This window comes from Coloeus monedula (assembly GCF_965178545.1).
Source record: "Coloeus monedula genome assembly, chromosome: 2".
In the NCBI taxonomy this organism is placed as follows: domain Eukaryota; kingdom Metazoa; phylum Chordata; class Aves; order Passeriformes; family Corvidae; genus Coloeus; species Coloeus monedula.
In genome coordinates, this window is record NC_138782.1 from 30,985,089 (window position 1) to 30,998,705 (window position 13,617).

A 13,617-nucleotide genomic window follows, 5' to 3' on the forward strand; every position below is an offset into this window, starting at 1 on the left:
CTTGAGCTGCCTCTGTACTTCACAAACAACAAAAAACAACCTCTGCTACAACTGCAAACACACAAATCAGCATGTTGTCAATCAGTATTCACGGCACAGCAAAATGGCCACGGGACACCAGCGCAGGTCTATGAGAACACCTGCTCACTCAGAGGTAAACAGAGAACAAAGCTTTAAGTAAACTGCTTCCACATATACCAAATGCCTGCTCTCTGCAGCAGCACAAGCAGTACAGCCTCCTGATAGCCACCTTCCAAAGTGTGGGTATATTTACCTGAGCTGGACAGCCAAGGACGATGTCAGCCGAGAAATCAAATGAGTTAGCTTTCTGGCCTACAGGCTGTAACTACAAAACAAAGACAAAAGAACCTGGTTTTTTAACCATTTCAGCTCATCTTAAATTTGCATAACAATTCTAATTTTAAAAACTCCGACATACATATACCTTTCAAATCTATATAAAGATGCCTGCATTTACAGACCTAGATTTACAGCCAAGGCTGAAAGGCATCTACTTCTCAGAAAGAACATGGCAACTGCAAAACAAAAGAGCAGCTCTAGAAAGAAGCTTAAAATGGGAAGTGGAAAGCTACAGTGGATCAGTTTAAACTCCTGGAGGATTTTGGCAGGCACATGAAGTACCTTGGAACTTCGCCAGAAAGCAAGGTCGTAAACTTTCTTCTCTTGCATAAAAGACGTTAAGAGTCCCTCAATTTTTTATAGCTAAGATGCATGATGGCATCTCCAACAAAAGGCTGTTTATGTGTAGAAGATAATACCAAATCTAATTAGAGGTACTGCTTGATGATTGCTTGCAATCATGTCAGCTGTTAAAATATTACCCCGAAGTATATGGAAGTTACTGTTCAGGATCCAAGATACTGCCTCTGACTGCTGGGTACTCCTGCACTGCAATGCTAAGTAAAATGGGTTTGCTTAAGCAGTCTTTAGTGACTCATTTTCATTGAGCTTAACTCATTTCCAAAAGTAGTAAAACTGAACTGAATTAAAGCCACTTTAAGTCCTAATGAGACATTAAGAACACATGGGTTTAAAACAAACTTCTAAGCAATCCATTTTAAATTGACGGATGCAGTTACAATTCTTTATTTGGTGGTTTCCCATAGCAGCCCATAGAAACATCATCCTTATAAAATGCTATCCCGCCTCGCATGAAAACAGATGAAGACGACTCAGATGACAGATGAAGCTGCCCAGATGAAGCCACAAAATGACTGTGATCGTGCTCTTGCAGCACCCCACATGCTTTAAGAACCAAGAGATTCTAGGCAGAGAGAAGTGCCAAGCCAAGAGGGTGTTTAACTAGGTAAGGAGAGACAAACACAAGGTCCAGCACTACCCAGGCCTTAATTGCAATGATTATTACAGAGATCATTTTAATGGTAGTCAGGTCTAGGTGAAGATCTCATTATATGCAGAACCTGTCACCTTACCACAGCATTCCAGAGGGCCTTGGCAAGCTGAGAATGGCCTTTCTGGCTCGGATGGAAGCAGTCAGGTGCAAAGTAGGAGACATCTGGATTCCCATCCTACAAATAAAAGCACAAAGGGCATCTGGGTGTAGAAGAATCCCCAGGGTTCCAACCTGGAGATGCTGAGGCCAAATCATAACCAGTAAAGAGAGATTCATGTCACCTGTTGTCCCTGCTCCATTGCAGGAAGGATCCTGGTTATCTGGCAATACAAACTGTACTTCAGCAGACCCATGAGCTACCAGAAACACTTAGCTAGAGATGATTATATGCCTCCATGGGCAGATCCACCCAGAAGCAGCAAAACCACCATTTTCAATTACAGGTACAGCTCCTCTTCAGTTCTGCAGTTAGGATGGGTTCCTCTCCTTGGTTCCAGCTGTCAGTAGAACTGGAACCACAGGCAACATTATGCTCTGCAGTACCTTCTGCACAGCTGTCAGTTTTGAAAGGATCAAGAAGCGAGTGTTTGATGGAAGGCAGCTGGGCTGACCAGGCACACCAGAGCAGTCTCCTTTCTGAACAAAACTGTACTTTAATACAGCACTGGAGGGTCTGAAGGAAATGGAGTTTGGAAATCTAAATATCTTGAAAATTTAAATATTTAAATATCACACAAATACCGAGATCAGGGTCACACATGACTGAAACAACTCTTTTGGTCAGAGAAGTTCTTCCTCAAAACTTGAGCGGGTTCTGTTTCAGTGTGGTTGGGCTTGCTTTTTAGAGGATTATTACTAAAATTTGCACCATATCTTTTGCCATGTTTAGAGACAGAGTTTTCAGTTCAGGAACATCTGAATGTCGTGTGAGATAAAAAAAAGAGCATCCCGAACTTCTTAAAATCTGAACGAATGCTTGTGAGACTACAAAAAATGGTTCAAAAATATTTTGCTGCTTCTGTTTTTATTTCTGTGTTCCCTACTCTCAGTATCAAAATCCCTAGGGATGACTTTTCATAGGCACCAGCTTCATGCACAAACAAACAAGACAAAAGGCCTGTGAAGTTTTCAGTCAGTTTTCCAAATTTGCCTGTAGCAGCCTCTTGGTTTTTCAAAATTTCACCAGCTATTGGGAACATTTTCAGAATCAGACCAGTTCAATTATGCCAGAGCAATCCCTGCTCAATATTTTGCCCCATTTGCTCTTAGCTCCAGGTACATATGAAAATAGTTTCAGCTTTAGGGAAAGTTTGAGTCTTTTCCTAGATTTACAGCTTACTGGAACTTGCCATTCAGGGAACTGAAATATACATCAACATATACATATTAACTACATAAAACTACTTCCACGAGATCATAGGTAAACTTCCCTTTCTGTCAGACACAGAAAAATGAGTTATGTGGCATAAAGGGGAGCTAACACCATAGTCTCCACTGAGCAATGCAGCTATGCTGCTTTAAGAAGTGTAACTTAATAACTCTTTTATTAATCATGTATTTTCAGGAAGAAAAATATTTATGTACCTTAAAGAACATACACAAACAAACCTCTTAAATCAGGTTTTTACTCATTTTCCAAAAGAGTAATTGGTATTGACAGAACATGTAAAACTAAGAAGTTCTGACTATCTGAAGAAATCTGTTGTACTATACCAAAAAGCAGCAACTTCTCATAAGAAAAGCACAGAACAAAGTGAAACTATTTTGCATATGGTCTCTACAGGTAAGAGACCCATCCTTAGTCCTTTAAATACAGAAATCACCTTTAGATCATACCTGATCAAGAGAAGTCTCGAGATTTTGGAGGAAAGGTTGGATGACCACTGTGAAATTTTCATGAGTGTCATATCTGCCAGACTCTATCAGTCTCTGAACGCCAAGCTGCAAGAAACAAAAAACCATCAGCAATACCTCAACATCTCTACATCACAACTACTTACTTTGTTTGGGTTTTCTGAAAGCCCTGGAATCAAAAGGAAGTTTTACTTGTGAACTTAAATAGCCACAGACATTGCCAAAGAAGGGCTGAGATGTTGCAAAGGGGCTGAGAAGGCTGGAACACTGAAACTGTTTGTCAGGGACAGGATTTTGGTGACTAAACTCCCACCGATTAACCTCTACTAGGAAACATAGTTTTTCTGAAGACATCTGCTGCTCGTTTTGGTCACATGATAGGTTTGGATAGCAGCAAATGACCTCCTGCCGAATTCATAATTTGGGTGAAATACTAATATGATATATGCTTGGTAATCAAGAGCTCACCTCCACTGGAAATAAAGTAACTGTACCACTCTTGATAGTCATACCTGGTAAGCTTTGATGGCATCCCTCACCATCGTTAAATTTTCTGAGTTTTCTTCTCCTGTGAGAACACAGCTACACAGATAACTGTGGAGGAGGTTAGAGGAGAGAACAGGAATAGAGAGAGTTAAACATCTGATAATGCAGAAGCCACCCTTTGCCACCCAATGCCCTCATGACATTACTTCTTGATCCTTTCAAAACTCACAGCTGTGCAGAAGGTACTGCAGAGCATAATGTTGCCTGTGGTTCCAGTCATGTTTCTGTGAAAACGTCTTATTATCCTTGCTACTTAGTCTTATTTTCTGCCTCACATGAATGATAATACTCTAAGGAATTTTGGTTTCACACCCAGATATATCAAAATAGTGCACACTGCACAGAGGGCAGTTTGTTTTATTAATTACACCCTGGCATCCAAAGGCCCTGCAGACTGACAGAGGTCTGACACCAGACCCCCTGGGAACTAGAAAACAGGTCTTTGAAATGTACTGCCTGCTTTACCTCTGAGCTGATACTGTTCCAATCAACAATTCCTTTTGCATTCCCAAGACAGAGAATTTCTCTCTGTCTGAAAGGTCAGCAAAGAATGCAAATTACCAACTGCACTAAAGCCTCTGAAACAGGAGAAGCCTGTTTACTCTGGAAATACACCATGTTCCCACAAAAAGGCCTGCAAATTCAAATGTTTGTGCACTTCAACCCCATCTTGAAGAACCCTGTATCAGTAACTTTAACCATAGCCTTTGAGGTGTACATCATGTACAGTTCTAGATATGGAACACACTTAGGTCAAAGCCAAGAGAAGGAAATGCCATCAGGCAGGGTGATGTCAGCACTGCATGGGAAGTCCACAGGACTGTGCTGCTACCTTTAAACATCAGCTCAAATTATGAGAGAAGCATGGAATAAAAACACAAATGGGACAAAAGGAAGACAAGCCTTACTCTGCCAAGTAAGTGGGGCACTGAACTGGAGTGTCCACAAATAACTGTCTTAGAGGGAGGATGTCCACCACATCGACCAGACTCACTAGAGCTTTTGGAACCTGAAAGGCAAGTCAGACTTTAGCTTAGAAGGAACAGGTTACACAGCCCACGGTGCATTTATTTTACCCCAAGGTCCAGCCATTTGACACACCCCTTCCCTTTCTCCACCACTGGAAGGATAAAAAAATTTAAAAGAATGAAAAAGCAACAAACTCCCCCAACTCAGCTTTCTATTCTTTTCCCACACCATAGCTCAGTGTTACTATCTGTCATTTCAGACTGCATCTCACTACTGCAGATAGACAAGACAAAAGAAAACGGTTTTTGTAGAAGTCAACAGCATATGTTTGGTACCAGAATGGAAAAAAATCCCCACAAAATCAAACAGAAGAGCTAGCATCAGTCAGTCATGTCTCAGTGTGAGCTAGAATGCTGGGATAATTTCACACTACTTGCCTCCTTGTGCAGAATATCAAGAGTTTCCTGAATCCTTTTGATGTAATTCCCAGCTGAGTAGTGATCCTGATAGAAACAGAAGAGATTACTGTCAAATGGAGACATGAAGAATTTAGGTTGGGAGGCTGGAGAATCACATTAATTCACTTCCTCTTCTGCCCTACAATGCTGTGGTCAGTAGAATGTTCTTGCTTCTTTCTAGAGACTAGGGATTTTAAACATAGCAATTAATCTAAAACATAGGGAGGCTCGGTGAAAGTTTGGATTTAAAATAAACCTTGTTGAGTAGCAGCATATTTAACCCAAATCCACTGGGCCCTTCACATAAAAATGCAGGAAGGAGCCCAATCTGAATGCATGCTGAACAGCACAAACCAAACAGCCATAAGCATGCTCACAGCCACTGATAAGCTCTCATAAAATTATGGGAAATCATTGCTTGTCAAGGTCATAGCTATAAATAAGGCTATAAAACTTGGCAGCAGCAGCAAAGATGCCTAGCAAGGCTCCTGCAGAAGCAGCACATTTCTCAAGCACAAGGGGTTGCAGGAGAATTGAAAATGCTTACAAGAAGTTAGCATATTAAAGGCAAGAGAGTGAGAGCTGGCAGTGAAAGGTGGCCTCTCCCTGCCGCCTGCCCACTCAACTCCCATTATCTCCTTATGGCAGCCCTAAAGGCTTCTCCACAATCCAGAGAAGCATAACATTCAAATACGACTGAGCACTGCAGCAACTCCCCTTGTACATACACCTCACCTGCTCCTAGCACCTCCCTACACTGTGAATTATGGGGTGATGACAATTGTAGGGTTGCACTGCTTTGAACTACCACTACCATTCTTGGATGTCTAAAGAGGCCAAGCTAGCAGCAGAGCAGTTACCACATCAGAGGAGTGAGGCATTTCTTCCCTTCCATTTTTTGCTTATGATCAAAAAACAGTAGCCAAAGCAGTGGTTCTTAGCCTGGAGTAAGCCAGAGAAAACAAAACCATCCTACTCTGTTGCTGGTAACTTTTTATATCAGGGTACTGCCAGCAACAACCCCTGTCAAAACATAGAGCAGCCCATCTATAACTCATGTTATCTCTGTGAAGCTTTTATGGATCCATAGGTTTCCCTCGAGGTGTTTCTACACCGACACCCCCGTTTCAGATAACCACTTCCACTACTCACAGGGTCTTTGCAATAGTTGCACAGATCGTTGCCTCCAATATGCACTGTTATGAGCTTCCAGTCAGCACTGAAGTCAATTCTCTGTGCAATAAAGAAGAAAACGACGACTCTGAATTTCTTTAACTCTGTGATATGCATGTGGGGTCATTGCAGGTGCATCCGTTGTGTCAAGCAACACCTATTTCTATTCACGCTTGTATGTTTAAAGGGGTCTCAGACAACTTACCTGATCAGTTTTCATAAGTCTCACGAGATTTCTTGCTTGGGCTGGCAAGTGCCTGGAAAGAAGGAGAACTAGTGAGAGAAAGAAACTCCGGTATTGAGAGATCAACATTACCACACTTCAGACATCTTAAGTCAAGTTATCAGATCCCGGAAGGGTTGAGTGAGGACACATTACAATACTCATGTTGCTGTGATCAAATTACAGGTTCACATCTTGGTGATAAAATCAACATCAAATCAAACTTGAATACAGATTTTACTCAAGTTCAGTAATTTATCTGGAACCATAAGTTCAGCTCCTATTACAGTGCTTAGCACCTCAAACAGCTGAAAAGCCAGACATGGCAACAGTTGTTACAGAGAGCCTCTGCAGAGCTAGGCTGCTATCAGCCTATTCTTTGTAGACTAAAAGAAGGGAATCCCCAGTCCCAGTATTTAGCTGACCTCCTGAGCAACATGCCCCTGAAAAACTTACATTTCAGAGTTCACTGTGCACACCGTCCTCATTTTTGTAGCCCACACCCAGAATCAGTACATAACTATGTGAAACAGCTCTGTGCACACAACTTTTCCAGGGCAATTAAAAATCAAAAAACCCTTCAAGATTACTCAGACAAGTTAAGATGACAGCCTTGCTGCTTTCCAATAGCCAGGTGAGCACTCTTTCTCTTTTTTCTGTACATACACATATATATCGACAGATTCGATAGATAGATAGAGAGATAGATAACTAAAGCGCAATGAGTTTTGATTTACCTAGGCTGAATGCTTCAGCTTTGTTTCACTGCCCTGACACATTGGTCTTCAAATATGCATAGAGAAGAGAAGAGAATGGGGTCAGAAATCATTGACCTTCCAGGCAGGTCTGTGGTTTGGAATGAGCTGCATCTCCCTCCAGGCTCTTGTTAAAGACACCAGCTGTCTATCATTTCTGGGAGCATATCAGCTGACACTTGTTTTGTATGGCAACCAGAGTTTAGCTCTCCTTTGCAATGCTTTGTTTACTGTAGGAAAAAGAGAGGCCTCTCACCACCCTTGTCCAGTTGAATACTGATCTAACACTGGCATGGGAGCATCTACTAAGGAATGAGCCCTGTCATAGATCTACTTGTGACACAGACACTGCGGGCATGTAGTAGTTCTTATCACCATTACCCTTGTCCAATGCCATAACCTACTTATTTATATCCCAAAGCTATCACAAGCCGTCACAATTTCCTTCTGTTCTTACTGTGGAAACCCCTAAGCTAGGGCATTGACTTTAATATTGACACAGAAGAAAACACCACTTCTTGATCTGACAGTCCACAACATATTTGATTTCTCATGCAGTCAGTGAGGTGCTGGTGCATCCTGAGCCAACGCAGTCAGCAAGATCCAATAACATCTTGAATGAAGCAGTGCCAGCAATCATCCATCCTTGAACTGCAGTTTCAACCAAATTTAGATCCTGACCAATGGAAAAAGTTTGCTAAAGGGATATACAGACATTCACAGTTCCTGTCACCTGTTTTCTCCTCTCTCTTAAATTCTTAACCTCCTTTTTTTTTTTTTTCACATGAAATCAGAGCCCTCAGCCAGGTTCTGCTTCAGCAACATTATTCAGATCTTTCCTTAACTCTATCATGTACTTAAGTACTTAAGATACTTAACTCTATCATGTAATTAATGAATGCAGATAGGCTTTTTTGCTGAATGAGACCTGCATTACTACATTTTCATTTAGTTCAATAAAGAGCTCTTCAAAGCAGCCATGCCATTTCTTATGCCTGGTTTCCATAAACTGGTAAGGCTGCAAAATTATCTGATTTCAGAAACGTCCCAGCACCTCTGGAAAGCACTTTCCAGATTAGCACCATAAAGCAAGACAGGCCAGGTAACAATTCTTAAATACCAGCATTAGCTGGTGGACTTCTTGTGCCCTGTGAATCACTGGAAAATGGATGGTTTTGGCTGACGGAGAATAAATACTGGATTGTATCATCATTCCCGGGTCAAATACCTAAGGCAGGAGAAAAGTTTCCTTATGTTGCAATACATTCCAGTAGATGAATTAATCTTCTCCGGTACATCAAGAGCCAAAACATTATAGAACAGAACCCCAAAAGGAGTATCTTAGAGCTCAGGACTAGTAGTTTACAGGACTTTACTTTTGCACAACTTTCTGCAGACAATTATGAGACAGAGAAACATCAGAAGACAAGCAGAAATCTGGCATGATTGTTGTCTGTGTCTCCTTGCTGAATGTTTACAAAATATGGTTACAAAACAAAGATAGCTCGATTTCATCATGTTTATCCAGACTGATATACCCTATACATACTGATATACCCTTGCAGGGGAAGAGAGAAAACTAATTGGTGTAGATGAAGTAAGCAATTTTCATTAGACTGGCATGGATCAACTCATTTCAAACAGCTAACAAATAGCTATTTAATAGCAATGCCTGGGTTGCTGCTGATACAAGTCGTCTTAAGTCATAATGGTGACTTAAGAGGTTGTGTATCCTGCTTCAAGTCCTCCCACCAAACCAAAAAGACTTTTTAGGGATTTAGCCAATAAAGAATGCAAGACAGGCACCTATCTCGTTCTTTCATGCAACAAGCAAAAGCTGGAGGTAATCTGGATGTACGCTGAATACAGTATGTTAATACAGTCTCATTAATGGCTGATGCACATTTCACTGACATACACAGATACATTCGGTCATCACCAGGTAAAAAAACGCCTTCTCTCAGTTCTGGGGGGGCCTGTAGGATATAGCAGGGGACCTAGTACCCTATTTCTGTCATGAAATCCATGTATTTACTGAGATTACCAGAATTACTCAGAAGTTACTCAAGGCCTACAGGAGAGCAATAAAAAAACCTGATAAATCCTAATAATCTTTGTTTAGCTACAGCAAATGCAAACACCTCTCTTGGCTTCAGAACTTCACTTCCAAGACTTCTTCAGAAAGCAAGACGAATTTTTCTTTAAACAAACAAATTAAGGTCTGGGTAATATCAATTCACAATGTCAAATCCAGGCATGGTCTGCCAGATTCTGTGCCCAAACTATGACTGAATTCAAGCAGCCATCTGTTTTGTTAATTAAACATCACTGACTTTGAATAAGTATCCAGGGATTTCTACGATAAGCAATGTAGCAAAGCTCAACTCATGGAGCTTCCCAGGTGTGACTAAAAGCACAGAGCCAAATTCAGATGACTGCAAGACATTACAATCCCTATTATATTGGCAGAACAGGCTGCAACTGCACCAGGTCTGCAATGCACCAAAACCCATGTATGACCATTAATAATTCTCTTTTCTTAAGCGTCCAGACTGGTTTTTTCCCTGCCTCTTTCTTATCCTCTCCTGCTTGCTTATCCAAAAACCTGAGGCCATAATTATGTAAGATTTCATCCTGTTTCACTCCTACTTTCTCTTTATCAATTCATTGCATGTTCGATTTCTACAAACATTCATGTTCTCAGAGATTTATTGACCAATAAATAGATAAATGAATAGATATTGAACGGGAAGGGTAGAAACCTCCAAAGAGAGCTTACCGGTTTCTTGTTTGTGGATTTCATAACCAGGATTGTTAGTTTCATTTGAAAGTTCAGCTATGAAATAAACCCATACATTTAACATGTTTTGAGCCAATTTTCAACTCTAACTCAACTGGTTTTGCTTGCTCTTCAGAGCAAGTTGTGACAGCACATGAGACAGTTGAAAGGCAATTAGATGAAGCATCCATCACCTAAAAATGTAAAACAAAAAGCTACATACTCAGCCTGTGCTCCAGGAACTGCTTGGTTAAGGAATGCATTGGAATCATTCTCACTCCCAGTACCAGTAGAGTAGCCCATAATCGTAACATTGAACTTTCGAAATATGTCTGAAAAACAAAGGTGGCAATGAAGGCAAAGAGACTCCAGCTGCTCCCTGCCTACAGGGACTAGCACACACCAGCACTGCCACAGTTTTGTCTCTGACAGCACAGCTGCTGCTGCTAGATGGATTCACCAAGCAGTGCGGAGGGGGTCACCAGCTGGCAGTGACTCAGACAGCCGTGTGCTTGCAGTGCCCTGCACTGGCACCAGCAGATAAGATGAGGAGAATTGTGGACTACCATGTGCAGTTCTCTCTCATGTTGTAGTGGTTAAAGCCTAAAATAAAATTCTCAGACATACGATGTTGACTTTGTGAAGTGAGTGCAAAGGGTCCTTCAGCCCAGCAGGAGCTGGCTTTCAGCTAAAGGATCTGGGTCTTCTTCACTGCTGTGCAAAATCTCATGCTACTGACAAATGTGAGGAACAAAGCCTTAGATGCATGGTTCTGATGAAGTCCCACCATGTTCTCCACAGTAGTTTCCAAAAGGAAGTTGACAGTAATTTACAGCTGAGAGTGAACATGGCCACATTGCAAACTATAAAATCTACTCTAATCTCAAAGACTGAGTTTAATCACATCTTAATGAGGGCTTTAGCAAATGTAATAGGACTCAATGAATCAATTAATTGCTTGTTCTAATTATATTCCTGTTACATTCTGCTTAAAATAATGGTCAACACACAAAAGAACAGTTTACTGGCCCTCTTCGAATGGAAGTTTATTATTGCAGCTGATCCAAACTGAAACTCGAGAGGCTTTACATTAACAATAGACTGAGATATGAAAAGTTGCAGGTTTCAATGAAGAGGAAGTTAAAATTATTCCCTTCAGCCTACATGTATGAGTAGGCAGCTTTATTTACCAGGCCTACTCTATGCAAATATTTCTTTTGGAAATAATTGTGATGGAATATTTATTAAAAGCAAATATTAAGTACATCATGAGCACGGACATAGCAAGGTTATTTAGAAATTCAAATAATACTCAACAAAGAGTTGAAAAGGAAGAGGGAAAAGAAAGTAAGGGAATTTCTATCAGGTTCTCAGCTTCATTGATGAAGGCAACTTTTTATTTTTTAATCATAGGATACTGTTTCTTTTAAAGGTAGTTCTTGTTAATTACACTAAACCAGCTTTCAGATACTTAAAAGCTTTCTAGAAATCCATCAGAAATGAGCCCACTGCATCTCCTCAATCTTGCCATATTTTATATCTAGCAAAGCGTTTACTTACTAGGTAGAGTTGTCACATTCTCCAACGACTCATCTCCTCCAATACTAAAATGAGAAAGGAAAATCCCAGTCACTCATCTCTTATCTGGACACACACAATAAACAAAGTGAAAACTTGCCATACATCAAGGGGAAGAGCAAAGGGTTATTAATTTAGTAAGTATTGGTCAGAATCCATGGAGAGGACAGAAGTGGAAGTGCTATTGGGGAGAACAGGTGAGGTTTCAGTGGTGAAGATGCTCGTCAGAAAGATTTAATGCTCCTGCAGATGTACAGGATCAATAGTCAATCATTTATCAAGTGGCAGAAAAATGCCTGACATAGCTTCATACTCAAATGATCAAGCCTTAAGTATTGCAGATTAGAAGGTCAACTTTGAGGCCCACTCCAGCCTCATGAAGCCACTCTAAGGCAACACCAAACACAGACAGCCCTTGAATGACCAGAGAGGTTCAGCAGTGGTTCCTCACTCTCTTCTCCTGCTTTCTGCACAGGGATATATTTCTCCAGCTTTTGTGTTGACAGGACATACTGAGGCCACACTCCAGCATACACAGAGGTATTAGTACAGCACAGAACTGCTTCAGTCAATATCAATAGAGCTATATCACAACAGCAAAACAGTTTAGTCTTTTATGACTGTGTGTTGCTATATGTGGCAAAAGTTCTCTGGCCAAACTATCTTCCATGACACTACAAAAAGTTCAGAAACAGAAAACTCTGAGAAGAAATCCCAAAACCAACCAATTCTGACTTGTTTGTTCCAGTGATTCTTCTCCAGTTTTGTAGATTTCCAACCTGACATCCCAACATAAAAATGCAAACTGTTGCAGGCAGCCAAAAATAAAAGCACGAGAGAGATCAAAAAGCTTGCTTAAAATCCACTGCTGAAAATGCTTTCTGTCAAGCTACCGTTATGACAAATCCTGGATCATGATACACGTTCAAGAAATGCTAGCCTGAGAAGTAACTTTTTTTTTCAACTTTCTGACGGCTGTAAGACCCCAAACACATCTCTTCATCACCTTGGCTGAAGACTTACCTCCAAGACAGTCCCCGGTATTGAGTGGTCACATCCTGGAGGGTGTCTGAGGCAATTCCCGAACCAGCCTGGACATTATTTTTCAATAACCAAATGAAATTAAAGCACAATTACTAATGCAATAGTAACTTGTAACACCAATACATAAACAAATACAATTTACTAATTTAAATAGAATTACATAGGTGTTCTGTTTACTTTTGAATTGAATGGATGTCTTCCAAAGCCTTAAAAGGCATCTGACTTTTCCCAAACCTTTCTCCTGAAGAACACAACAATACCTTTCATAATTATTTACAAGCATCATACTGTATATATGACACACAAAGTGTATGATGGAGCTGTGGAACAAAGACGTGGGTCTAGATGAGATAGATAACATTTTTATGGTTGCATTATTCAACAGTGATGAAAACATCTCAATCAAACACATAAAACTTTCTGGCTAATGATATGAAGCACTATATGAACTCAGCAGAGAAAATAAACATGTATCAGAAAGAAGCACCATAATACATCTATACATACCAGTTTGAAAACCATTGTGCTCAATATGGAAAGACTTATAGCAGAACTGGAGCCAGGAGGAAGCACTCTCTACACTTACCCTGAAGAAAGTGGCAAGCTACTCCTCTACAGGCGCAAGCAACTACATCCCTCCTAAAACCTCCAGAATTCAGAAGCAGAGTTCCTGCCAGCTGTGATTGTATAGTTTCATTCTGAATCTAGGTGCAGGTTAGTACTTCAGGACAGCACAAGACCAGGCAGCCTATCTGCTGCTACCTTAGATCAAACCAAAATACTACATTTTCTCCTATGTATAAACTTTATTGAAATAATAGAAGATTGGTGTCCAGAATAACTAGGTGATAAACCACTGCATG

The 13,617-nt window shown here is 40.7% G+C and overlaps 1 protein-coding gene across 1 annotated transcript in view; it reads right to left on the minus strand.

Moving 5' to 3' along the window:
• The window catches only part of PLB1 (phospholipase B1), a gene marked incomplete at its 5' end in the record, with an annotated part of 78,868 nt that overhangs the window by 23,486 nt on the left and 41,765 nt on the right, over positions 1-13,617 (minus strand). Inside the window, 11 exons of the mRNA XM_082303313.1 lie at positions 275-346; positions 1,455-1,550; positions 3,212-3,316; positions 3,742-3,823; positions 4,684-4,784; positions 5,182-5,247; positions 6,355-6,435; positions 6,581-6,632; positions 10,356-10,464; positions 11,693-11,736; positions 12,734-12,801. Coding sequence (XP_082159439.1) covers positions 275-346; positions 1,455-1,550; positions 3,212-3,316; positions 3,742-3,823; positions 4,684-4,784; positions 5,182-5,247; positions 6,355-6,435; positions 6,581-6,632; positions 10,356-10,464; positions 11,693-11,736; positions 12,734-12,801 — 876 coding nt within the window. The remainder of the gene's footprint in view (positions 1-274; positions 347-1,454; positions 1,551-3,211; positions 3,317-3,741; positions 3,824-4,683; positions 4,785-5,181; positions 5,248-6,354; positions 6,436-6,580; positions 6,633-10,355; positions 10,465-11,692; positions 11,737-12,733; positions 12,802-13,617) is intronic.